This window comes from Jaminaea rosea (assembly GCF_003144245.1).
Source record: "Jaminaea rosea strain MCA 5214 unplaced genomic scaffold BDZ90scaffold_15, whole genome shotgun sequence".
Taxonomy (NCBI): domain Eukaryota; kingdom Fungi; phylum Basidiomycota; class Exobasidiomycetes; order Microstromatales; genus Jaminaea; species Jaminaea rosea.
The window spans coordinates 234,891-259,063 of NW_020289989.1; the positions used below are offsets into that span (position 1 = coordinate 234,891).

Sequence of the window (24,173 nt, forward strand, 5' to 3'; positions counted from 1 at the left end):
CTGCCCTTCCGCAGTCGTCACGAGGCCCACTTCGCTCGACTCTGGGAGGAGGCCGGTCCGCGCCCTTGCTGCCCCCGCTGCGATGTTGCCCTGACGCAGCACATCCGCGAGCCAGGCACCAAGGACTCGACGCGCATGACCTTCCCGTGCAACGCGAGGCCCGACCGTCTGGACTGCGAGAAGGGGTACGAAGGTAACGTCGAGCTGACCTGCGTAGCGTGCAACCTCCTTCGCGGGAAGAACAGCGTCGAGGGAAACCGTCGCCACGTTCGCCGCATCGTCAAGGCGTGGCGTGAGGGCCGTTGCCAGGTGGTCAACGACGTGCTCGTGCCCATTCTCGGCGGTGGATTCGTGGGGGCCCCCACTCCCGTGGAGGAGGCGAGGATCTGGGCGTGGGCGGAGGAGGAGTGGGAGAGGATTGACGACCGCTGCAAGCAGTCACAGACGAGTAAGCGCAGGAAGCCGAAGGCTAACAAGCTTACCGTCCAAGACCTCTTCGACATGCTCGTTGCGCGCTGGGCTGGCGACGGCAAGTTCCTCGATGTGACTGGAGCTGCCTTTGACCTGTGGTTCGTTTCGGTCGACCGCCTCAACTCTGAGGACGACTACACCGTTGCGAACAGCCGCCTCATGCACAGCGGCCTCAACTTTCTCAAGAACACGAACTCGAATGACTACTACTGCAGATCGTCGAGTGGATCAAGAAGGCTGTTGCCGCCGCTGATGCTGCGGGCGCAACGGCCTCATCGTCAAATGCAGTAGCCGGCCCTTCAGGCCATTTACGCCCACGTCGCCCAATACGCAGAGCCTCCAAAACGATTGCCCGCTTGATCTCGCTTTCATGCTCGCTCTTATCTGATCTACTCGAGCTCGCAACTCGAATGCCACAGCCGCCAATAGCCCTCTCAGGTCTCCTACCTTTGTCGCCGCGGACACCCAGTTCTCTCCCCGGAGCGCAGACCCCAAGATCGTGTCCCACCTTGCTCAGAGACATGACACTTATTGTCCGCAGCGCCATCATTCAAATCCTCCATCTCGCCTCAAGACCCTCAGCACGCTTCGTCCAACATCAGCAATCGCTATTCCTTCGCTCCTCCCGTCTATCACCGCCACGGCCTTGTGCGCTCTACATCTGTACCTGATCGCCTTTTTCGACCATTCCGCCTCTTCTCTCGAGGAGGCCCTTCCTCATTACAATCATCGCCAGCACCTGTCCACACTGGAGCGTCGCATTACCCACGAAGCTCTCATAGCCAGTGCGGCAGACTTAATTTCCACCTTACCGCCACGAGCAAGTCGCTGCACGGCAGGTCGAAGCGCTGGCCCGACGTGCAGGACGTGGAGGATGTGGACGTTCGCATCGGCACTGAGTGCAAGACGAGTGAGGAAGTGTACGGGGAGGGAGGCAACTCGGGTCGATGCGCGATTCTTGGTTCCAATGGAGGCCCTGCATCTCAAGCATCCTCGAGCAACCATTCTTGTGGAGCACTACCTTTGGATGCGCTCCGCACTGTCTCTCACGACCTGACGATCGAAAGCGGCAACGGCTCGCCACAGCAGGATTCTCCGGCCACCTCTTCCAATCAGCCAGCAAATGGCTCAGCTCAAGGCGGCCATTCGCGGACTGAGCTTGAATGGACTGGCATTTTGAGGCGTTCTGACGTGAGTGTGGACACAAGCGCCTCGCTTCCTCGCTCTCGATATGTAAATTGACTTCATTGGCACTACTCTCTCATACCAGATGGCGCGGCTGCACGCTGCCTTCGACACTTTGATCATCTGTCCTGGCTACACCGCAAACTTCGCTAGCAGGGGGAGAGGCAGCTCCGGACTTTGTGCAGTGGCTGGCTCCAATGGAGGCATGGTACCTGCGCAGCGGGTGTGGAATCGCTGGCGGCTGGAGTCAAAGAAGGAGTCTCACGCTTGGTGGCCCAGGGCGATGTCCATGAATGGGATCGAGCCGATCAAGGTTAGTGCAGGTGGAAGAGCTCGGCGAAAGGCTCGACTGACGCACTACCTACTGTTCGCAAGTCTATGTTCAGGACATCCTGGACGGGCTCAGCTGCCAGCGCTGGGGCGAATATCGCCAGAAATACCTCCAATGGTCTCGCAAGCGCAGCCAGGATGCCAAGAAGGCTAAGCTGGCCGCCTAGCGTAAATAGCCGCCATTCTCAGGCTATGTTTGATGCTTTGAGATGCTTCTCGTAGACCCTCTCGAAATCTACATATTTGATTTGACGTCAAGCAGCAGCGCAGAGCTTCAAAGGTTGTCTGTAAGCGATCCTCATGCTGTACAACCCCATCCCGCGATCCCGTCGTGTTGAAGAGAACGGCTCCGCCACATTGAGAATGAACATCACTGGCCCCTAGGAAGAAGATATCGGACAGGCATCTGCATGATGGACGAAGAGGCAGAACCGGGAGACTCGAAAGCAAGGCGGGCGGCGCGGTGATGCTAGCAAGCAAGCATGATAGCTGTATGATACCATCGGTCTTGCCCTTCGAAGCCGCCACACACAAGAAAGCATAGCGTGTGTCGGCGACTTACGGTGGGGGCCAGCCGGCTGCGAATGTGAGACGTCTGGAGACTTGAAGTCTGTACGGATGGTCGCTGAAGCAAGCACCCCCTCCTCCTTTGTGACGTTGCCGTCAGTACCCGTCGAGCGTGAAGATGCTCATGACTCTTTCCTGCATCCGCTCGTCCTCGCCCGCGAGGTATTCTCCACGTCCGCGTCACCCGTCGCACAGAATGCCTATGATGACCCCATTTGTAACGCAGTGTGCCGCGATCGTTCTATGTTGTCAAATCAATCTATCCCGCCCTAGACTTCTTCATTTGTCCGATTCAACATCTGTCACTGATGCTCAGAGCCATGCAGTCGATCGTAACACAAGGACTAGTCGATGTTGACGTCGAGCTCTGGTATCTGGCTGTGGCAAGGAGCCCAGGTCGATTGGAACACCCGCGAATTTCATCTGTTCCGAGGCACGCTGTAGCTCAAATGCGATTCTTTGCGTGGGACTTCAGCGGCCCAACAGGTCGGTTGCATGGCGTCCAACAGCCATCCGACGGCACCCATTGACACAAACTCTCTCAGCCTTGGCCGTCCAGAATCAGCAGTTGCTGCAATTCCTGGCTCCGGTCCATTTGAGCTGGCACTTGAAGTCTTGGCTCCTCTGACTGCTTGTAGTACATCAGGTCATTACGGCTCCGACTTCCCTCATTCACCTGATCGTTAGGCGAATGAGGGAGATGGTGTCGAGAGGTGCTTTGTTGCGATAAGGTGCCATCAGGCAGAGATACCGGGCCGCTCAGAAGTTTCAGCAGCGACGTTACCTTCGCTCCTGATCTTGCAGGTCCCCTGAAAAGAAGCGAGACACTGTGCAGAACTACCAGCATCCGCTTGATCATCACGACTGCCTGGTGTCGACCATGAGGCCGTTGAGCGGCTTCATGCAGCCGTGCGGTCCTGTTCAGGGGCTCGACGTTGTAGCAAGGTAGCAGGTGTGTATCCAAACTTCTGGCGTAAAGCACGAGCTCGAATGATGTTTGCCTGGTGATTCTTGCCTGCGAGAGGCTGGCTCTCTTCGCAGTTCTGGAGTACATGGTATTCTCTGCGCCTCTACACGAGCTTGGGATCAGATGGTGGGCGCCTCAATGAATGACTGGAAAAGCCTGATCGAGCGGCCCTTGAGTCGGACAGCGTCAGCGAAAGCTGAGAGCTCGCGCTGATGTCGGAGTATCCTCCCATGCCTTTCGTCTCCCCTAATGGGCTTCGTCAGGACCTTCAGAGGGGAGCAAGCCTCGCCAGCCTCTCGAACCCTTCGTCGTCCTTCGAGGCCCGGCGAAGAAGCGAATTGCCGAACGCGACGCAGGAAAGGGAGATGAAGGCCCGTTGGTATCGAGGATTGCGATGGGCTTGGTGACCGGCGACGGCGGGGCGGTGACGAGGGTAAGGGTGGGTGGTGGCCGAACGCAGGCACAGGCACCAGGCCAGTCTTGAACTATGCGCGCACGGACCAGCAAAATTGAAACTCCGTCCCGCGCGGGGCGGAACCGCACGACGCGCCTGCAACTTCTCACCATCGCCGATACGGGGGGGCCTGATACGACATCAGATATCGCCTCCCTCAGCTAAAAAAGAACGCAAACAAACACCGTCACCAGCAAAAGGGCGAGGCCGGATTCGAACCGACGGCTTCTGGTAACTTAAAACAGCTGATTTCCATCGAGAAACGATCGAGAAAGGCGCCGAAGACCAGCTGTCTAACCACTGACGTACACGCCCATTCCGAGGTTTTTTGGAGCAGCTGAAGGTTGGAAAACATACACAAAGGCAGGCCGCAGATCCTCCAAGTTGTTTCATGTCATTTGGTTCTGTCCTCGCCGAGTGGCAGCGATTTGAAGTTGACCCTCCCAAACGCGTCTTTCGGACCTACGTCAAGGCCTAGACTGGACATTCGGGGACGCTCTGAGAGCTCTCCGGCGCTCGGGAGGATCACATGCGCTGACCGGCTCTCGCACGAAAACCTCATCACTTGCGCTGAGTCCTCCATTGTTCTGTACCGGAGGCAAAGAGAAGCGACCATCTGTAGCCGTTCTTCCCGCGAAGTGGCTCTCGATTCAAAATGTCTTTGACCGGCCGAAGCCCATCACAACATGATTGTGACCATCTTCAACGAGAAGTTGCATGCCAAACGTGAGCTACCTGTGATGCTTGACTTGCGGATACACCGCCGGTCGAAGAAGAAGGAGGTAGGGTCTACCACTCACACTTCCGAGTGACGTCAAGACGTCAATTTTCACTCTTTCGACCTCATTTTGGCACGAGCTTGTAGCCTTGGACAGCCGCTACGACCCCTATCAAGTGCTCGAGGGCCACTGAATTCTGTCGTTGTGTCGCTTTGTACATCGCCGTACTCCCCTCACTCGCCCAGCCCGTTGACCCGCCTTCACTTCTTCCTTCGCCGGCCAAACGCGTGACCACGTGGCACAGGGCGGCACTAATTTTGTGCCCGCCCGTGCTCGCGCGCACGGGCTCCCACGCATTGGCGGATGTCTCACACAAGGATTCCCACCACTCAACTTCTACCTCTTCGTTGCCGCTTCTTGGCGCCATGTCCTCCTCGCGCCTGTATGTCAACCTCTACAAGCAGGCCAAGTACCTAGTACTCGGGAGCGCTTGCCTGTATGTTACACGGACCGACTTGGCATTGCGAGATGTGGGACTTGTACACTCGGTGCGACCCTCGATGCTTGGATGGAAGACGCAGGCGACGTTGGCAATCGCGGGCGGATGCCTCGCGCTCTCGATTGGATTGTTCGCTGCGGTGATGGTGTTGAGTGGGCGGGGGGCTGTGGAAAGAGGCAAGGTGAGGGGGCGGGAGCAGAGACATGCAAAACTCGATGCAATACTGACGCCACGCACGCACGTAGCCCGACTCATGGCAAGGCAACAAGACACTTCGCACGCTGGTACCGCTCCTTTCGCTCGCGCTCGTCGTGGGCTTTCCGGCTCTGGTCATCGCACTCAGTCCGCTGTGCAGGTGAGTCCCATGCCTTCTCGACGCTCGACGCACGCTGACCCGCCCCACAGTCCTCCATTCCCTTCACTCCTGGCATCGCCGACACTCGCGGCCAATCGCCTGGCCCTGTACACTACGCAGCGCCCATACAGCTTCTCCGCTTCGCCCTCGGCGATGTGCGCCATCTCCAAGGACTCGACGAATCCTCTCCTCTGCTCGCCCACGCACATCTCTGCGCCGTGGGCTTGGTTCGTGGCGATCGTGGGGGCGGCAGGCGTCTATCAGATCGTGCTGGGTGCAGTCGGACTCGTGGGCGTCTTTGTGGGCGCGCCGGTCAGCCTGCGTGGCCAACGCGGCGGCGAGCGCAGCGAGGATAGAAAGGCGAGGTAGCCGCCAAGACAGCGATGAATGAAAGCCAGCGCGGCACTCGCACAAGTAACTCTAGACTCTACTAATGCAGTTTTCATTCAGTCGCGCGCGCGCCGCGCTCTACTCAAACTCACTCCCCACCGCAGCGGCCACCTTTCCCGCAACGGTTGCCCACCCCGCCACGCCGAGCAGCGCCACCCCAACGATGTCCAGCAGAGCTAGCGAGCAGGCAGCAAGCATGTAGCGAGGCGCCCAGACCTTGAACAGCATCAGGTGTCGGCGGAAATGAGCGGCAAACAGCGCCGAGCTCGTCGCGACAATGAGCGAGGCCAGGCTCAGCCTCACGAGCGTTGCAAGCAGCGAGGTGCGCAACGTGGACATCGCGCCGCCCCCTTCTCCACCGGGTGTGCGTCGCGGTTTCGGCGCGAGGTTCCAAGCAATAAGGAGCGAAGCGGCCAGGGCGGGCCAGATTGCCGTTGAGCCAAACGAGTTGAGGCCGACAAGAATAGGCGCCCATGGATAGACGACCGTCGACGCCCCCACAAACGCGGTCCGCCACTGAATCGAGAGGAACGTCGCCTGGTGTCCTGTGCTAAAGAAGAGGGTGTGACCGAGGAGATGAATGGTGGCCGCCTCCAGTGGAGCCGGAGCTTGCACGTCTTGCCCTCGTGTGGCGGCAGCGACATCCCGCTCCGCATCGCCCGCCTCGGCGAGGGCCAGCACGGCAAAGAAGCTCGCAGCAAGGGCTAGCTGGCCGGCCGGCGGCGTGAGGAGCCAGAGCAGTGAGAACACGAGCGAGACCAGGAGCAGGTACGAAGAGCCAAAGACGTTGCTGAAACCGAGGACTTGCAGGCGGCGAGGTTCGGTCGCACCCTCTGCACGCGCGTTGCCAACGTCCTTGACCTCGAGACAGAGTGGCGCAAACAGCCAAACCGCCGTGCCCACCACGATCAGCAGCGCGTAGTCTGCTCGCGCAACTAGATTCTTGCCCCACTGCACGGCACTTTGCGCGTCCAGCCCCTCCCCTACCCAGTCCACCGCCCACCATCCCGTCCCAAGCATCAGGGAAGGTCGAAGGATCCAGTCGGTCCAGAAGCGCGCAAGGCCCGTGTCGCTGCGTGATTGAGCGAGGCTGCGGATGAGGAGGCGGGGCAATAGAGCCGTCGCCAGGAGGTAGCTGCCCGCGAGCGTGGCGATTGGTCCGACCCAGGCGCGAGTAGAGTCCGAGGCAAGCAGCGTCGAGAGAGGGATGAGATGGAAGAACGGGCCCCGCTCGCTCGAGCACGTCGGCGCTTGCTCTTCGCGGCACACGCCGAGCGAATGTGAGGCGCGGACAGCGAGGGCTGCCAGGATGAGGAGGATAGGGATTCGCACAGCCCCGCGTGCGCCCACTGCCTGGACACCTGCTTCTTGCGACGCGGCGAGGCGCGAAGCTGCTGCCCACCCGTTCCAAGCTCGGTACAGCAGTATGGCAGTGAGGAGGGAATGCACCACAGTGTCCTCCCACACGGTGAGGCTGTTGGACGCAAAGAGACTTGCGTGAATGAGCACCGGAGCCAGAAGCGGGGCTTCGTGGCGCAGAAGCGCAGCCCAGCGACTTGGTGATCGCGCTGTTGCGCCCGTCGTACGCGCCTGAACCTCCCGCGCCTCACTCCCCTCGTCCCCAATACGCGCAGTGAGGGCGCCTACCTGACCTCCGATTGTGGCGCCAGCCAGCGCTACGTCGCTCCACGCGAGCCCTTCAGCCATTTTCGCCAGTCCCACGGACGCAACGCCCGCCACCACCACGCCAGCCATAGCCCCGACAGCTGCCGCTTTGAGCGTTTCTCTCGCCAGCCTCACGGTAGTCATTCTCTTCTCGTCTGTCCTTCCTCCCCCGCTCGTCAGACCAATCAACTTGAGCAGCACGCCCATGCTCAGCAGCAGGGACGCCGCACCTGCGCCCATCTTCGCGGCATTGAACTGCGCCCACACCCCACGCGCACGATGCATCGCCAGGCGAGTGAAACGCTGATACGCAACGAGGGCAGAGCGGCGAGTCTGCGCGCCCGGCTGACGTTGATACGCCGCATCCGCCTTGAGTGCCTGCAGCCAATGCTCGTCCAGCTCGGCGTCGAAAGCGCGCAGTTCTCGACCGGCGCTCTCATCGCGGAGATACCGCCTGACTTGCCGCGCATTGATACGTAGCGCACGCAGCAGGCCTTCACCCCCCTGCTGCGCAAAGAGCTCCGGGATCACGCTGCCTAGATTGCCGTACGGCGGACTCGCTCCGAGTAGCAGCGCGAGAGAGGGCACCAGGTCCGTTTGTGGGACGGAGCGATGCGATCCTTCGAGTGGGCTGAAAGGCGTGTGACTTGGCGGTCCGTACCTCTCCTCGTGCTCTGCGGCCGCGTGCAATGCCGCGATGTCGCCCTCAAACTCTCCCGACTTCTTGCTCTCTCGCGGCGAGTACACCCACAACGCAGCGCCCACTTCGAGCTCCCCCTCCCCACCGTGATCTCCCGTCGCATCCATGCCATGATCACCCGCCAGGATCAGCAAGGCATCCTCGGGCAGACGCTCCACCACGTCTCTCAGCAGCGCATTCATCTCCTGCAGCTTGGCCGTCATCGCGCTGTGCGAGGGGGTATGGCGGTGTCCCACATGATCGAGCCCGAGCGTGTGGGCGACGACGAGGTTCCAATCTGCGCTCTTATCGTCGAGCAGCGGCAGCAGTTTCTCCTTCACTCCCGTGTCCACGCTGTGAAGATCCTCCACGTTGAACGAATCCATCCCCCACGTCATCCCCGCGTCGAAAGCGCCCGGATAGACCTTGAGCCACGTCTCGTCACCCATAAAGGCGAACGTGGCGTTCCTGCCCCCGCTTCTTCTCTGCACCGCGTGCTGATACTGTGCAAGCCAATTGTCCTCCCCAATCGCCTCGGCGCCAAAGTTGGAGCCGGCGTCGATGAATGTGGGGAGCGAGCCCGTCGTGAGGCCCTTGAGCCGTTGCAGCGTAGTAGTGGGGGCGTCGCTGAGGAAGTGGGCGAGGAAGGAGCTGTCCCGCAGCGAGGAGGGCAGGGTGAAATGGCCTTGATAGAAGGGCTGAGCCACACTTGCGTTGTCCACCGCCGCCACGAAATCGTATCGCAGTGCATCGATGATGAGGAATACTGCGCGTTCATGCGCGGCAGGAAGCGCGCACTCCCCTTCTCGCTCCCACTGCGAGTCCCACGACCACAGATCAGCCTCTTCGTCCCGCTTGGGAGGGGCTGGACCAGTCATCCGATGGGATGGCGCCACATCACATCTCGTCACCCCAGTCACCTCCCGCCTTGTGAGGAGGAAGCCGCGCGTAAACAAGTAGAGCCCTGCGACATGGAATGCAGCGAGTGCTACGATTACGAGGGCCAAGAGGTGCCATGCTTGCTTCGAGACCGACGGCAGATCCGAGCTACCGAATGCTTCTGCCCTCTTGCGCGCTTGTACAGAGGAGTGCGAGGAGTGCGAGGAGTGTGAGGAGTGAGAGGAGTGCGAAGAGTGGGAGGAAGAGCGGGGGCGTGGCTGAGGGTCCCCAGGCAGGGATGCCTGCTGTTGACGTTGCTGGAGCGCCGCGAGGGTGGGGGCTGGAGCCAGTCGCGATGGGCGTGCCGACGACGTGGCGTCGACATTGCCTGACATTGCGCAAAGTGAAGAGGAAAGGAGCGAGCGGCGAGCGAATGAATGCCACAAAGTCTCAGGAACAGGTCCGCCCTCTCAACTTCTTCCAGATGATCCCGCCGCTCCCGCGGTCCGACCTGTCCGTGCACGCGGCGTGGTGCGTGCGGCGTGTGGAGCAACACCACGTCCTCATCTTCACGCCTCGCAGTGCGGCAAGCACGTTTCTATCTCGATCTCATTGATATCATACACAGATGAATGGCGCGGCACGCTGCTTTCACGACACCTTGGCGCCTCCGTCTCCACGCCCCTCGACCACATTGAGCGCCAACCTGAGATTCCGCCTCGCCGTCTCCAAATCATCGAAATCGAGCGCCGAAATGGCAAACTTGGCGTAACGCTGTGCCGCTGACGTCTGGCGGGCGTCCAGAGACGTCGGAAGCGTGGGAGCTGCTGGTGCTGGCGGGGCTGGCGGGGCTGGCGGGGCAGAGGGAGTAGCGACGGCAGGTGGGAGGGGCGGAGCTGATGGTCCGGGTGAGGGAATAGGCTGCGTAGTTGACGGGGGCGCAGATGTCGTTCCTGCGTATGCTGATCCCGGGAAGCCATTCGGCGCTGCTCCTGCAGGCGGAGTGGGAGGAATCGGTAGCGGACGACCAGGCGCAGTCACCTGTCCCGGAATGGCGCTTCCCCTCGAGGTTGAAGAGGTGGCCGAAAGAGCCGGCGAGCCTGGCTGGCCTTGCATGGGTGGCAGCTGAAGATACGGCTGCTGCTGCGGGTGCTGAGGCGGACCGTTCGCACTACTCGTGCTCGCGCCGCTCGCGCCGGTGGATCCCCCCGTCAGCCCTCGCTCGAGTTGTGGGCGCAGCGGATGGCTAAAGTTGGGCGACGTCGACGAGGAGATCGAGGTGTTGGATCCCGATGCTGGGAGTGGCGGCGGCGGTGAGCCTGGCGTTTGGCTAGACGACGAGGGTGACCTCGACATCGCGGCGCCGGCGTCCAGAGACAGCCTCGAAGCTGCCCGCCTGCTCCTCGACGATGCATCCGCCTCGGCGCCGGGCGAGATGACCCTTGCCACCTCGTCACTCCTGAACGCATTGCCCTCGTCACCGCCCGAGCCGCCGCCCGCTCCCCCCAGCTCACTCGGCGCGGTCAGCTTGGCAATCTCCCTCGCCAGCAAATCGTCGTCCTCCTTCGCCTCACCCACCGCCTTCAACGCCTCCTGCTCCTCCTCCCTCTCCCTACGCTCCTGCTCAGGATCCCATCCCGGTGGCCCCGGATCAGGCCTCCTCCCCTCTCGCAACGCCTTGAGAATCTCCGTCACCTTCCACTTTGCATACACTCGCTTTGAGGCAATCTCCTCGCTCGCTCCGGTGTTGAACAAGCCGAGCAGCTCCATAAAATTCGCAGCAGCCTGGAAAGCCATGGCAGTGCCCTTGCTCGCTTTGCCCGCTCGATCTTCATTGTCTGCCTTGGTGAAGACGGAGAGGGCAAAGTTCTCAACGTGGGCTGAGCCTACTTCGTCCGACGTAAATGCTTCGTTGGTCGCGAGGGCTGGTTTGATCTGTGCGCGGCGCGGATGTCAGCTTTCAGCGACCATTGAGCTCGACCTCCTCGTCGCGCCACGCACCTCCTCAAGCTTGTCCATCATGGCGATGAGAAAGGGCATCCCCTGCGCATCCTTTTGCGCCCCCGGCGTGGCGATGCCCTGCTGCGCGGCGTGATACAGGCACCAGTAGCTCACGATTGGGTCGGCGGATGCGAGCTCGCGATGATGCCGAATAAAGGGCGTCAGAGCTTTGAGACATGGTGGTGGTGTTGGGGTGGGCAGGGGGTTGAACAGCGGCGGGGCCATCTTGGAGCGGTATTGAAAGGACAGGAGGAAAGGAAGGAAAGCGACGGACATGCGGGCGGGCTGAGGTGGAGAACAACACTCCGACTGAGCGTCCGCTCAGCCACCCCATCCTCACAGAGAGACAGCATCGATCGGGCAACGGCGCAACAGCATCTTGCGTCGCGAGAATCAAAACATCATCCCTCGATGTTAGCGCAGGGAGCACGGCGAGAGCCAATCAGCGACTTTCCTGACCAGAAGCGCGGGAGACCATCACCTTCTCAACCTGACGCAACGAATGCCAGGCCATCCCGTAGCAGTGGCACTTTCCTGACCGGAGTCGAAGCCTCAACCTAGCCCAGCAGCAGATGAAGCTTGCCACCTTGCTGCGGGCAAGCCACGGTAACTTTCCTGACCCGAGCGAGGAACATTGCTACCCAAGCCTCCATCGGGCAGGGCGCCTGACTCTACTTTCCGGACCAGAAGGCACGCAAAGCAGCGCTACACTCAGCTGACGCTGGGTCATGAGGCCAAGGCAAAGCGCTTTCCCAATCCAAAGTCAGGAACACCACGCCACGCCTGCGCCCACCACCTCGGAACCTGGGTCTCTTTCCTGACCCTTACCCCCGCTCGCTAGTCCTGCTCCTCAGCCAAAGGCCAAGAGCACTTTCCTGTCCCTGACCACAAGCCATCACCCAGCTAGAGCTGCGGTAGGGCGACTTGCCTACCCTAAAGACTACAATCAAGTCAGTCACCAAGCATATCCGTAGCAGCGCTTTCCTAACCCTGAAGGGTGAACGCCTTTGGACTGGACGGAGGAGGCGAGCACTTTCCTGACCAAGATGTGCCCGCACAGAAAGCCAGATTCAGAGGTGGAGAAGGAGCGTGTTGGAAGCCTTCTTCTGCCCCCGAGGTGAGGTGACTGGCCCCCTTTCCTGACCGGAAATTGCTGGTGGCGGGCAAGGGATTGACCGCCAGGTGGCCCTACATCGCGATTGGATCACGTCTCGGGCCGCTCAGACGTCTCGGACTCATTGACGCGCATCTCACAGCCACCAGCCCCTTGTGACCGACGAGATAATGCAATGGTATATCGAGAGCACTGCGCGCGTCAATCACGCGCATCGCGCCCCTCACGTCGACTTGCCCAGATCCCAAGCTCGAGCCTTTGGAGCTGGCTGCGGGCCTGGACTGGCTTCTTCTTCCTCTCTGCGATGGCGAAGACGTCGTCGAGGTGAGGTGCTACGCTCTCGCCTATGATGTGAGCGCTCTTCGTCTCTGCGCCGGCTGCGATGCCGATCAGCTCCGTCCTCTGACTCTGACCGGTCGTCTCGCCGACTCCTCCGCTCTCTCTTGTCACGGTGGGTCGCCCCCCTGCCCTCGCCTCGACTTCTCTTCTTCCCGCGTTCCTCCGCCTTCTCGTCCCCCCTGCTCCTCCTCTCACCACGCCTAGACGCACGCCGCTCCGCTTTGCCCGCATCCTTGACCCTCTCCATGAGTCCATCCCACCCGCCTTCGTCAATCAACCCCGTAGTGGGATCTGTACTCCTCTCCACGGATACGTCGAGGAGCGGGTCGTACGTCGAAGTGAAGTAACGGTCCATCTTGCTTGGCGGTGAAGCGTCAGAGCGTCGAGGAGGGGACGCTGAGCGGCGTGGCGGGCGCCGTTCCTCCCCACGCTCATCGTGACGCCGGCAGACGCCGCGGATGCGTAGCGGCGAGACTCGCTGCGACGATGATTTCTCATCGTACTCGTCTACGCCCCCATCATCACTCCAACCCCTCATCGTCCCCTTCTGTCGCGAGCTCGAACCAGTGGGCGCGCCCATCGCTCCTCTTCCCCGCACCGTCTGCCTCTCGTCCTCCTCCACGCACCGACCGCGCTGCCTCTGTCCCTCTCTGGCTTCATCCTCTTGCGCTCTCAACACCGCTCTATTGTGGCCATCCACATTCCGTATGACCGAGGCCAAGAAGCGCTTATTCGTTGAAGCGGCTTGAGTGGATTGCGGGGCTCGCGATGAGGAGCTCGCTGTGCGGGGATCGGCCTGCTGAGCCTCCGCGAGCAGGACATCAGCGATGTACCGGTCCAGATCACCGTCGTCCTCGGCGTCCCCCCTTGATAGCGAGGAAATGACAGAGGAGAGGGCACCTCCTGGCCGTCGGCTGCTGCCTGATGTGGATGGCGGCCCCATTTTGGGGAGCGGAAGGAGCAAAGCCAAGCAGACTTTGCCGCACGACGGAGACAAATGCAAAGTCGACGCGGAGAACGACTCGCGACTCGCGGACGGCGAGAAAATTGACCGGACGAGTCGGCGGACGACTTGGGTTGCACTTCTTCTCGTCATTCCCCATCCCAACGTCGCTCGCCATCGTCTTCGCAACTCCATGCGCCCGACCAAGGGCGCTCGCACGCCCGACAACCTCGCTCTGCAAATCAAGTCTCTCCGCCTCAATCCCACCAGCCAAGAGCTCCGCTCCACCCTCGCGCAATGCATCTCACGCTGTCAATCCCCCGATGCAACACGCCAGAGTCTCGATGACCTTTCCCAGTGGGCTACCGCGGGTAAGCAGGCGATAGGCAAGGGTGTCGACGTAAGCTTCCTGGAAGAAGACGAGCTGCAGACTGCCTTGACGCACTTGATCTGGGACAAGCTGGATGACTCGAGCGCCGTTTCCAAGAGGATGGAGAGCACTGCGGTGCTCCTCCTCAGCATCATCGACTCGATGCCCACCGTCAACGCAGCGACATCGACATCACCTGCGCCTCTCTGCCCACTCGCCGCCAACCTGCTTCGCCGTGCCAACGCGGACACGGCCATCCGCACCTCCCTCGTCGTCTACGACATCCTCCTCAGTGTCTACGACGGCACGCGCATCGCAGACTCGTACGGCTCGCCCTCTCTCCAGGGACTGTATGCGCAATTTAGCACGCCTGTGAGCTCTTACGTGGATGCGCCGACGAGGAGGGCGAGAGTATGCCGCAAGATACTGCGAACAAAGGCGAGAGACTGCGGGATTGGCTTTGCAGAGGAGACGCAAGGGTCTACGCAAAGATGGCAAGAATGGGCTCACTTTGCCCTTTCACCAATCATTGAGGCTCTCAAGTCCTCCGATCCAACGAAGCGCAGCATCACAAGCTGGTATCAGCTGGCCGACCTCTTCGAGCTTGCACCAGCAGCCCTCGTGCCACTCCTGACCGCTCTCACCGACGGCAGACTTAACGAGGATACGATCCTCCCTGCCGTCCTTGCCGCCTTGCGAGCCGCCAACACCCAGGGGCTCGTAAAGACGGGTCAGTCTGCCGACTCGAGCCGCAGCGAATTTGTCCTCGGCTCGTCCTCTCACATCATCGTTGCCCACCCTTGCCAACGCTTTACCTGCATCGTGCCCCCATCCCTTCTCGCATCGTGCGCCTCGTCCACCGTCGAGGAGCTGCAAGTCTCGTCCATCTCTCTCGTCGTCGAGGGTCGAGCACTCGTCCAGCCCTTCAGTCAAGAGGACTACGCCGTGCTGGGCGTATTTATGGAGGCCTCCTTCTCAACCACCCACCCTTCGAGCAGGGGAGCTGTCCACTCCTTGTTTGGCAAACTGCTCACCCGCCTATCAGCCAACCACCACGCCGCAGCCAAGGAGGCTGAAAAAGCACGCAAGTTCATCGATGACCCTAGACAGCGGGAGGAAAAGGTGGCCAGCTGCCAACGCGAAATGGACGAGATCCGCGCCTTCATCATGACGCTCGTCTCGTCCATCCTCTCTGCCCTCCACCCTGGCTCGCCCTACCACCTAACAATCGCCGCCCTCACCTTCCTCGAGACAATTTTCCTCGCCGGCGTTGATCCGGACTACGACCGATCGCAACCCTCCTCGACCATCGTCTCCTCCTCCTTTGGGCGCTTCGACAAGCTGCAAGGCATGGGTCTGCGGGGAGTGATTAGTGCAGAGTTGGTCCAGGCTTGTCTCGGATGCGCAGATAGCACATTTGAGGATGTCCAGAGGAGGGGCATAGGGCTCTTGGAGCGATTTCCTGCACCTTTGCTCGGCGTTGAGACCAAGGAGGCGGTGGAGGAGCAGGTTTTAAGCAAGGCGAGGCGCCTGTTGCTCAGCGGGCGTGACTCGGAGAGCACCGCTGCTGGCTACCTCTTGCAAGTATACGAAAAGGTCTATGTTACCAAGCTGGGCTGGCCAGCAACGCTTCATCTGAGCACACACGAGAGCAATGCCACCTCTACATCCAGCGCCCTCTTCCCTCACCTCTTGGACTTCCTCGAGTCCCACATCCAAGTGGCAGAACAGCAAGGCCTCTTTGCAGCAGCGCAGACCCGGCCATTGCACGGCACTCTCATCACGCTAAAGAACATGCTGGACGACGGGCGTGGCTGGGATGCCTCGATGAAGCCCTCTGCGACGTGCCAACTCTTCGAACGCACGCAGTCCCTCATTGATCGAGTGTGGGCCATTACGCGGCCGATTCTGTGCGCAGCAGCTCCAGAGGGAAGGTCGGATGAGCCTGGCGCGGACGTCGACGGTGCGGCGGGAGCCGCAGCAGATGAGGGAGGCGACGCAATGGCGGATACCGAGATAGCTCGTGCCCTCACTGCCGCTGCAGGCGATGACGCGGCCCCAGTCGCAGCGCTGGATGGTGCCGCCACGATCCGCAAGTCCCAACTCATGCTGTCCTACTCCTGGAGAGGCTTGAAAGAAGCCGCAGCGCTGCTCGGCTCTCTTACGGCGCGCTTTCTCCCTCATCTTCGCGCAGACCCTTACCTCTCTGGTGTCGGGGAGCGCTTCACCACCTGGATGACGGCGATCAGGCACCGCGGGGCGTTTAGTACCGTCTACCCGGCATTCAGCACCGCAGCGGCCGCTTTGGTCAAGAGTCAAGATGTACAAGTGGCTGCGATGCCGCGCCAATGGCTGCAAGACTTCGTGGGCTTGGTCGCGGGAGAAAAGGGTCAAGCCATCTCCACTACCCGACGGAGCGCGGGTGTCGGATATGCTGTCCTTGCCCTGCTGGCGGCGATGCCCCTCAAAAAGGACTCCAGCCCGCTGGACGAAACAATCGCAGCTCTCACGCGATGCGCAGATGCTGCTCTCGTCGCACCAGCAGCCTCTTCGCCATCGCCCACCGCCACTTCTCTGGATGCGACCCACATCCACTCCCTCAACATCCTACGCGTCCTCGTATTGGACGCGAACTTGGTCCCCTTTCTAGGCAAACACGTCGACTCTCTCCTCTCCCTCTCCATCAAGCGTTTTCGCTCCCCAATCTGGTACGTGCGCAACGCCGGTTTGATGCTCTTCAGCGCGCTTGCTCCGCGTGCTTTCCCTGCCAGGAGGGCCAACGACGATGGGCATGAAAACGGGGGTGACGCGACTAGCCAATCACTGCCAGCGCACCGCTTCTTCGCTACCTACCCTTCGCTGCACGGCGCCCTCCGCGAACACCTGGAGCAAAGCCTCTCCGCCGGCCTGCATCGCGGTGAAGACGCGGAAGGCTCCGGTGCCCTCTATGCCGTCTTGTTCCTCCTCTCGCGCATGCAGGCGGTTGAGCACGACGAGATGCACGGAGCGCAGGCGGATCCGCTCGTGCTTCGAGGATTGGTCGATCCATGCTTGGCCAGTCCGGACGCCAAGATGAGGGAGATGGCTGCGCGTGCATGGTGCGGGATGACTGTGAGCTCGCAAAGGGGAAAGGTGGACGGGGCAAAGTCGCTCCTGGAAAGGATGGGCGAGGATGAGAATCGTAGACATGCTACTTTCTTGGCTGTTGCTAGGTTGCACATCGGGCTGGAGTCCGAAGGCACGCAGCTGGGGGACGGTGTGCGAGAGCGACTGGTGGAGCTGGGTGCAGAGTACCAGTCAGGACAGGCGGGAAGTCCCGCGGTCAGACGCGCATGGGAGAAGGCGCTTCGCGCTTCCACGCTGCGCCCGACCCTTACTGCCAAGCACAACGGCATTCTCGCCTCTGCCAACGACCTCACCCTCGAATCGGCCCGGACTACGCTGTGGGACGACTCGCTCCCCGACTTTCAGCAGCGCATCCATGCCGCCGACTTCCTGTCCGAGCAAGACGAGTACCCAGGCGCCTCCCTCCTTGTGGAGGAATGGGAGCGCGCCGCTACCCTCTCTCTTCGATCAGGCTGCGTGCCCCTGCGGGAAACCGTGCTCGTGCTCTTGGGCAAGCTAACAGCCCGTTCGCAAGCCGCAGAGAGGCAACAGAGTCACCTGCGCCTGTACGCAAAGCTTATCACAGCCTGCGCAAAGGAGGAGATGCACGTCGAGTCCCGCCTCGCCGCTGCGGAGTCACTCGCGGCATTCGCCGAGCACGGCGGTGGACTGTTCGCGCTGGAAGCTAGCGGTGCTGCAGGCAAACCGCTCTTCCAGCTTCACCTCGCCGCAATCGCCTTGCTGCAGGACGATGACGAGGAGGTCAGACTCGTTGCGGCAGAGATTGTCGCACGGCATCTCGTAGCTGCCTCGCCCTCCTCTGAAACGACGACGACCAGCGAAAGTAGCGCGAGCGCCTGCGTAACCGCCCTCATTGCCGCAGCACAACGCACCGTAGCCTCAAGCACTGTGAGCACACAACGCGCTTGGGCGTTCATGGGTGCGGCCTACCCGCTCTCCTCCTCGTCACAAGCGTCTCTCTGGTACAGGCATCTGGAGCGAATAGTCCTCCCCCCGCGTGCGGAGCTGGATGAGACGTGGAAGATCATCGCCCGTGAAACCGACGCGACAGAGGGCGATCACGCCCACGCCCAAGACCCACTCTTTGCAGCTGAACGTCCCAACCTTTATCGCGATGCGAGGATGGACGTGATTCGAGCAGGAGAAGCTTTGCGCACCGCCTCTTCCCCTTCCTCTCCCTGGTTCGAGTCGCGCCGTACCGAGCTCGCGCAGAGACTCGAGGCGTACAGGCAGTGGATGCACTCTGGAGCAGCTACAGCGGATGCGAGGGTCAGCAGCGTCGAGGCTCATGTGATGGGGTGTCAGCTTGTCCTGGCGTCGAGGCTGGCCGGAGAAGGGGATGGGGAGACGTGCAGAGAGGTGGCGGATTTGTTGAGGGTGTAAGCTGCTCGTGCGGAGTAGCGAGCAGAGTTATGAGGGCCACACTTCGTCACACATCGTCGTTGCAAGCATATAGATATATTTTCGCTAAATGAAGCTCGGGGTCGTACAGTCGTCACGGCGTAGCTACAAGAACACGTCTGAAATCTGACACTTAGTGAGCGACACCGTTGCCGTTTACGCCGTTGGTCGCCTTGCCATTGCCGTTGATCATGCCTGATGCAGCGGCCTTGGCGAGGTGAGCACCCTTCTTGGCAGTGGCGGCGACAGCGTTACCGACACCGTCGTCCTGTCGCTCGTACTCTGAAGCCGGGGTGCGGCCACCGGTCCAGTTGTGCGAGCCGAGGAAGGAGCACTTGGTGATGTCCGTCTCGTACGAGGTGACGCCGTTCTCCTTGGCAAGGTGCTGCGCGAGGCCAGCGTCAACCTGGTGCCAGACGGTGATGGCACGGGCGAGAACGCCCTTGTCCGTGCACGTCTTCATGTGGCCCGCGACACGCTGCTTGACACGGTTACGCTGTGCCTCGTCCATGACCTTGTTCCACAGAGCCTGGGCCTGGTCAAAGTCACCGTCTACGATACCCGAGAGGTAGGTGATCTCGTGACCCTCGTGCTGCGCGAGCTTCTCGAGGTAGACCTCACGCTTCTGAGTGCGCGGTGGGTCGAGCGACGAGAGGTAGTTGGGGCGGTTGCCCGAGTTGTAGAAGGCCATGGCACCGTCGCGCTGGAAGTTGAACTGGTCCTTGACCACGTTCTGGTTGACTGGCAGCTGCTGGTAGTTGGCACCGATACGGTGGCGGTGCGTGTCTGGGTATGAGAAGAGACGCGACTGGAGCACCGGGTCGGCCGAGGGCTCGAAGCCGGGCACGAGGTGGGCAGGGTTGAAGGCCACCTGCTCAATCTCGGCAAAGTAGTTCTGAACGTTCTGGTTCAGCTCGATCTTGCCCAGCTCGTGGAGCGGGTACTTTGCTCGGGGCCACGTCTTCGTCAGGTCCAGAACGTTGACGCTCTCCTCGAGGGCCTGCTGGGGAGTCATGATCTGGTACTTGACGGTCCAGGTAGGGTACTCGCCACGGTTGATGGCCTCGTAGAGGTCCTTCTGGTGAACGTCGGGCGAGGCAGCGTCGGCCTCGTCGTCGTCCTCAAAGTTCTCGACACCCTGGTCTGACAGGATGTGGATCTGGCAGTAGTGCCAGCCATCGGCGTTGGCGAACTTGAAGGTGTGGCCCGAGTAGCCCTGCATGTGGCGCCAGGTCTTGGGGCGTCCACGGTCACCGAACAGGTAGAGCATCTGGTGGATAGCCTCGGGGTCCTGACCGACGTACTCCCAGAAGTGCGTCGAGTCGTCACCGTGCGTGAGGTGGGACTGCGGGTCACGCTTCTGAGTGTGAATGAAGTGGGGGAACTTGGCGGCGTCACGAAGGAAGAAGATGGGCGTGTTGTTGAACACCCAGTCCATGTTGCCCTCCTCGGTGCGCATCTTGACGGAGAAACCGCGAGGGTCACGAGCAGCGTCGGGTGACCCTGACTCGCCACCGACCGTTGAGAAACGAACGGTAACCGGGCACTCGCGCTTCTCGGCGAAGATGTGTGCGCGGGAGAGGTGGGGGATGGGGTGGGTGGTGCGGTATACACCGTGGGCTCCTCCTCCCTTGGCGTGGACGACACGCTCTGGGATACGCTCGCGGTCAAAGTGCGAGAGGAGGTCTACCAGGTGGAAGTCCTGGAGCAGTAGCGGGCCCTTGGGGCCGAGACGCTGCGACTCGTAGGGGTGGGCGACGGGCGCACCATTGCTGGCGCGGTAGGTGCCACCGTTGCCGTAGAAGTCCTCGGTGAAGGATCGGATGGGGAGGTGGTGCTGCTGCGACATGTTTGGTGAACTACAAGAGATGTGTGGTTGGAAAGAGAGAAAGAGAGCGCAGCGCGCGGCCGTCCACTATATACGATCGCAGTCGCAGCCAGACAGCGTGAGTGGAGGGTTCACGCCACCCTGCCTTGGACCTTCGAGTGACAGCTGACCAAAGGCAGGCAGGCAGGCGCACTCGCTCGCTCGCTCACTCACGCCGCTCGATTAGAAACGGCGAGCCAGCGAATTGATTTCCCGGCGTACAGGCCCGTAGGCGCGTTAGCTCAGTCGCTGGCTGTCGATAGAAGGTGTGCGATGAACGCATCGCCGTCGTGCAGCCACAATCGCCGTCGTTCGCCTGAATTGGCGCGCCGCTGTGCTGCACGTAGGGTTCAGCACCAGCCACCGGCAGCAACGCCGGCAGGTCAACTGACTAATCGAACGGGCGTGCGGCGCGGGGTGAGAGCGGCCAAGAGGCGGGAAGAGGCGATTCGGTCATTGACGCCTTCGAGTTGCCGCCGCGGGAAAGCCATCGATGGCTTACTCGCTGGTGAGCAGGGCCGTACGAGAAAGATGCGCTCGGGCGACATGTTGCTCGCCATCGTGAGCCCAGCTTAGCGTTTGGCGTATTTGACGTCCACCTCAATGCTACCAGGAATAGGGCCTGGCGGGGAGTACTCAGCCACGTGGTGGCCCCTCGTGTGGAGGTCTCGTTTAGTACCACGCGACAAAGCGAGTTGGGTCGTGCGTCGTGGGAGCGGTCCCCACTTGACATCATTCGCATCTCACGCATCTCGAGCATCTTGCAACAATGTCCTCCTCAACGCCCCCACAGCAAGAAGAGAAGGCGCCCGCCATTCCAACGCACCGCTTCGCCAAGCTCAATCCCTTTCGCTCCGAGGGAGATGAGGGAGGTGAGGAGCTCGGCGAGGATCTGACTGATCTGTCCGTAGCTGGTGGAGGACGCGGTACGCTCGCAGATGGCGAGGATAGGAAGAAGCTCCACGTCAGCTATGCGCTCAGGAAGTTCTTGCATGACCAGGGAGAAGTAAAGGAGGCAGAGGTCGGCAAGCACGAGGAGGAGGCGCCTCACTCGCCTGCGATCCAATCCATCCTCGCCCGCCAACCCACTGTAGTCCCCACAGGACCTGGCGGCCCAAACGATCGCTCTCACCCCCTCTCCTCATATCTCATCTCCTCATCGCACAACTCCTACCTCGTCGGCAATCAGCTGCGCGGCAAGACTTCCGCAGAGCGCTACACTCAGATCCTCGCCGCTGGCTGCCGCTGTGTCGAGATAGACGCGTGGGATGGCGATGATATCAATGAGCCCAAAGTCACGCACGGCATGACATTGGTCGAGCACATCACGTTCAGGAGCGCGGTCGAGGCGATTGGAAGACAATTGGAAAAGGAGATTCAGGCGAGCAAGAGTGTGGGCGCCCCACTCCCGCTGCCCATCTTCATCAGTCTAGAGAACCACTGCAGCGCTGAGGGGCAGCGACGCCTCGCTGCAATCATGCGCGAGGTGCTCGCCGAGAAGCTCGTGACGGAGGCAGTCCATGCAGATGGGACCGAAGCTAAGCTGAGCGACCTCGAGGGCAAGGTGATCACCATGGTCGAGTGGTACGCAGGCGACGAAGCCAAGGCAGCTGCGGCTACTGAGGGCAAGGAAGGCAAGGACAAGGAGACCAAAGTCAAGATCGTGCCCGAGCTAGCCACCCTCGGCGTCTACGCCCAATCCGTCAAGCCGACGAGCGACGCCTGGCTGAAAGGCGAGATGCGCGACCCTGCCAACCCTCTGCTCAACATCGGCGAGGGACCTCTCCTCGAAATCATCGACAAGCATGAGAAACCCGACGCCGTAGTCCGTCACAACGCTTCCGCTCTCATGCGCGTCTACCCTGCCGGCACGAGAATCACGTCCCACAACTTGAACCCGGTCCCCTTCTGGGGCGTAGGAGCACAGGTGGCCGCCCTGAATTGCCAGACGTTCGACCACAGTATGCAACTGCAGGAAGCAATGTTCGACGGCACCGATGGATGGGCTCTGAAGCCCGCCTACCTTCGCAAGGAGGCAGGCCCTCGCCCCACGGGCACCACTGTGCTCCGTCTGACCGTAGCAGGGGGCTCGGATCTCCCTGTTCCTGAAGGTCGCGACGGTGAAGACATCAAGCCCTACGTCACTTGCACGCTCTATCACCCAAATCACGTCGACGAGAAGCCAGAGAAGCGCAAGACCTCGCACTACAAGCGCCATAAGCTCTCGGGCATGCTCCACAAGCATGAGAACCCTCCGCCTACCAGCCCATTCTGGCATCACCCTGAGACGCTCGAGTGGGAGTATCCGGCTGACGACCTGGTGTTCCTGAGAATCCTCGTCAAGAGCGATGACTCGTTTGCAAGAAACCCCGTCTTTGCTGCGGCGGCCGTGAGGGTGAGCTATCTGCAGCCTGGGTGGTGCTTCCTGAGGTTGTTCAACCTGAGGGGTGAAATCACGCGGGGCACGCTGCTTGTCAAGTTTGAGGTTGGCAACAAGTAGGCGCGCAGCGTAGCGCGCCAAGGAGGTGCTGCGAGCGTCGATGTGTAGATACCTGTGTTGCGGACTGTCGCTCCATGTAGCTTGCTCTGATTACGTTACACGAATGCAATTGCAAAGAAAATCTCTCGTACTGTTCGCGGCCGCACGAGACCAACACCTCGAGTGTTGGACTGGATCTCGTCAGCTTGCATTGCGGTAGGCGAGCTCCACGTCGTCATCGACCTCGCGACGGCCCTGCTCCCCTTCGCTCCTCGCCATCCTGACCACTACAGCGCACCAATATGCCATCATCAGAGGCGCCATCCTGGCTTTCTGAGCTGCTCAGGACTGCTCCTACCTTCACGCTGGAGCCCTCCTCCCACTCCAAACCCAACCATCCGCACCTCCGCTCAACGATTGCAGACCTGCAAGTCCATCCCGCTCTGGAAGCTGGGCTTCACCTCGCGAATCGCGATCTCTACTCTGCCCACTTCTTGGTACGCAAGGGACAGGGAGGAGCGCGTGAGCTCGATTGGGGACATGCGCTCTTGCATCGGTTGGAGGGAGATTGGGGGAATGGCAAGGTAAGGCGTTGGCGCGAGCGTCGATGAATGAGACGCTGACCGGCATTTTCCTCGACGTCACCGCAGTGCTGGTACACAGACCTGGACAACCATGCTGCTCCGGGCTCCATCTACAAGCGCTTCTTCTCCTCTCTGCCTAAGGAATTGACCGCCTGCCAGTTCGTCGACTTGACCGCCTTCTACTCGATCCCCTCGGAAGCGACGCCTGACGTGATAGCCCAGCAAGCGCACAAAGTCTTCCAAAGCAGCGAGTCATTCGGCAAGGTGAAGACGGGCTTCAGCCGCGAGCAGCTGGATCGTTTCGTCGCAGATCCCAGCTCAGCCCCATTGTCTCGCGCAGAGACGGAGGAGTGGGCGCGCAAGGAGCTCGCCGCGATGGTCGAAGGCTTAGCGGAGGAGCATGGCTGGGCGCCGATGGGTATGAAGGAGAGCGTAGAGGCGCTCAAAGAGCAAAAGGGCGGGGAAGAGGGGCAGGCTGTTAGCCATGATGCTCAGGGGATGGTATTGGGTGGGGGAGGAGGCAGGAAGTACTAGCGTGCGAGCGGCGTGGATGGACGAGCTTGAGATTGAGCTTGAGCATTCCTTGTAAATTGTATCGCTTCGCACTCGTTGCCAAGAGGTCATAAGAATTCTTCTCGTCGAGCGTGTCTGCCATTGATCGTAGGCTTGCGCTTTGGCCTGCCGCTGCAAGCATCGCCATGCGCCGGCATCTTGTCCTCGTTGACGGGGTGCAGTTGAGCGCCGCCGATTTTTGGGCGTCCCGCTCGCGAGCTTGAGCTGCTCGTCTCG

At 61.0% G+C, this 24,173-nt stretch overlaps 9 protein-coding genes and 1 non-coding gene across 10 annotated transcripts; 5 read left to right on the top strand and 5 right to left on the bottom strand.

Moving 5' to 3' along the window:
* BDZ90DRAFT_74203 (hypothetical protein) lies at positions 1-979 on the top strand. Its single transcript, XM_025509828.1, has one exon. It carries the CDS (start codon positions 136-138, stop codon positions 760-762), a length of 627 nt encoding a protein of 208 aa, XP_025359983.1. The 5' UTR covers positions 1-135; the 3' UTR covers positions 763-979.
* A 3,193-nt stretch (positions 980-4,172) lies between these two features.
* BDZ90DRAFT_t43 lies at positions 4,173-4,289 on the bottom strand. The gene has a single exon. It is a non-coding gene; the product is annotated as a tRNA-Arg (tRNA).
* A 371-nt stretch (positions 4,290-4,660) lies between these two features.
* BDZ90DRAFT_268249 (hypothetical protein) lies at positions 4,661-5,966 on the top strand (the record flags this gene model as incomplete). The annotated part of the gene is made up of 4 exons (XM_025508718.1): positions 4,661-4,756; positions 4,840-5,373; positions 5,438-5,547; positions 5,598-5,966. The coding sequence occupies 4 exons, from the start codon at positions 4,661-4,663 to the stop codon at positions 5,914-5,916; spliced, it is 1,059 nt and encodes a 352-aa protein (XP_025359984.1). The 3' UTR covers positions 5,917-5,966.
* Positions 5,707-9,586, bottom strand: BDZ90DRAFT_255645 (hypothetical protein). The gene has a single exon (XM_025507857.1). The coding sequence runs from the start codon at positions 9,553-9,555 to the stop codon at positions 6,016-6,018; it is 3,540 nt and encodes a 1,179-aa protein (XP_025359985.1). The 5' UTR covers positions 9,556-9,586; the 3' UTR covers positions 5,707-6,015.
* Positions 9,587-9,721: 135 nt separating this feature from the next.
* BDZ90DRAFT_74345 (DUF605-domain-containing protein) lies at positions 9,722-11,107 on the bottom strand. Its single transcript, XM_025509831.1, has one exon. It carries the CDS (start codon positions 10,955-10,957, stop codon positions 9,812-9,814), a length of 1,146 nt encoding a protein of 381 aa, XP_025359986.1. The 5' UTR covers positions 10,958-11,107; the 3' UTR covers positions 9,722-9,811.
* BDZ90DRAFT_206122 (DUF605-domain-containing protein) lies at positions 10,967-11,344 on the bottom strand (the record flags this gene model as incomplete). Its single annotated transcript, XM_025503958.1, has 2 exons — positions 10,967-11,095; positions 11,162-11,344. Coding segments are annotated over 2 exons (312 nt in total), but the record flags the coding sequence as incomplete, so codon positions are not given.
* A 2,406-nt stretch (positions 11,345-13,750) lies between these two features.
* On the top strand, positions 13,751-18,436 carry BDZ90DRAFT_281590 (hypothetical protein; the record flags this gene model as incomplete). The annotated part of the gene is made up of 1 exon (XM_025509375.1): positions 13,751-18,436. The coding sequence occupies one exon, from the start codon at positions 13,751-13,753 to the stop codon at positions 18,434-18,436; it is 4,686 nt and encodes a 1,561-aa protein (XP_025359988.1).
* A 54-nt stretch (positions 18,437-18,490) lies between these two features.
* On the bottom strand, positions 18,491-20,580 carry BDZ90DRAFT_234212 (catalase-domain-containing protein). The gene has a single exon (XM_025506929.1). The coding sequence runs from the start codon at positions 20,301-20,303 to the stop codon at positions 18,588-18,590; it is 1,716 nt and encodes a 571-aa protein (XP_025359989.1). The 5' UTR covers positions 20,304-20,580; the 3' UTR covers positions 18,491-18,587.
* Positions 20,581-20,919: 339 nt separating this feature from the next.
* Positions 20,920-22,848, top strand: BDZ90DRAFT_234213 (PLC-like phosphodiesterase). The gene has a single exon (XM_025506930.1). The coding sequence runs from the start codon at positions 21,091-21,093 to the stop codon at positions 22,819-22,821; it is 1,731 nt and encodes a 576-aa protein (XP_025359990.1). The 5' UTR covers positions 20,920-21,090; the 3' UTR covers positions 22,822-22,848.
* Positions 22,849-22,917: 69 nt separating this feature from the next.
* On the top strand, positions 22,918-23,918 carry BDZ90DRAFT_281593 (hypothetical protein; the record flags this gene model as incomplete). Its single annotated transcript, XM_025509376.1, has 2 exons — positions 22,918-23,384; positions 23,451-23,918. The coding sequence occupies exons 1-2, from the start codon at positions 23,103-23,105 to the stop codon at positions 23,916-23,918; spliced, it is 750 nt and encodes a 249-aa protein (XP_025359991.1). The 5' UTR covers positions 22,918-23,102.
* Positions 23,919-24,173: the final 255 nt, after the last annotated feature.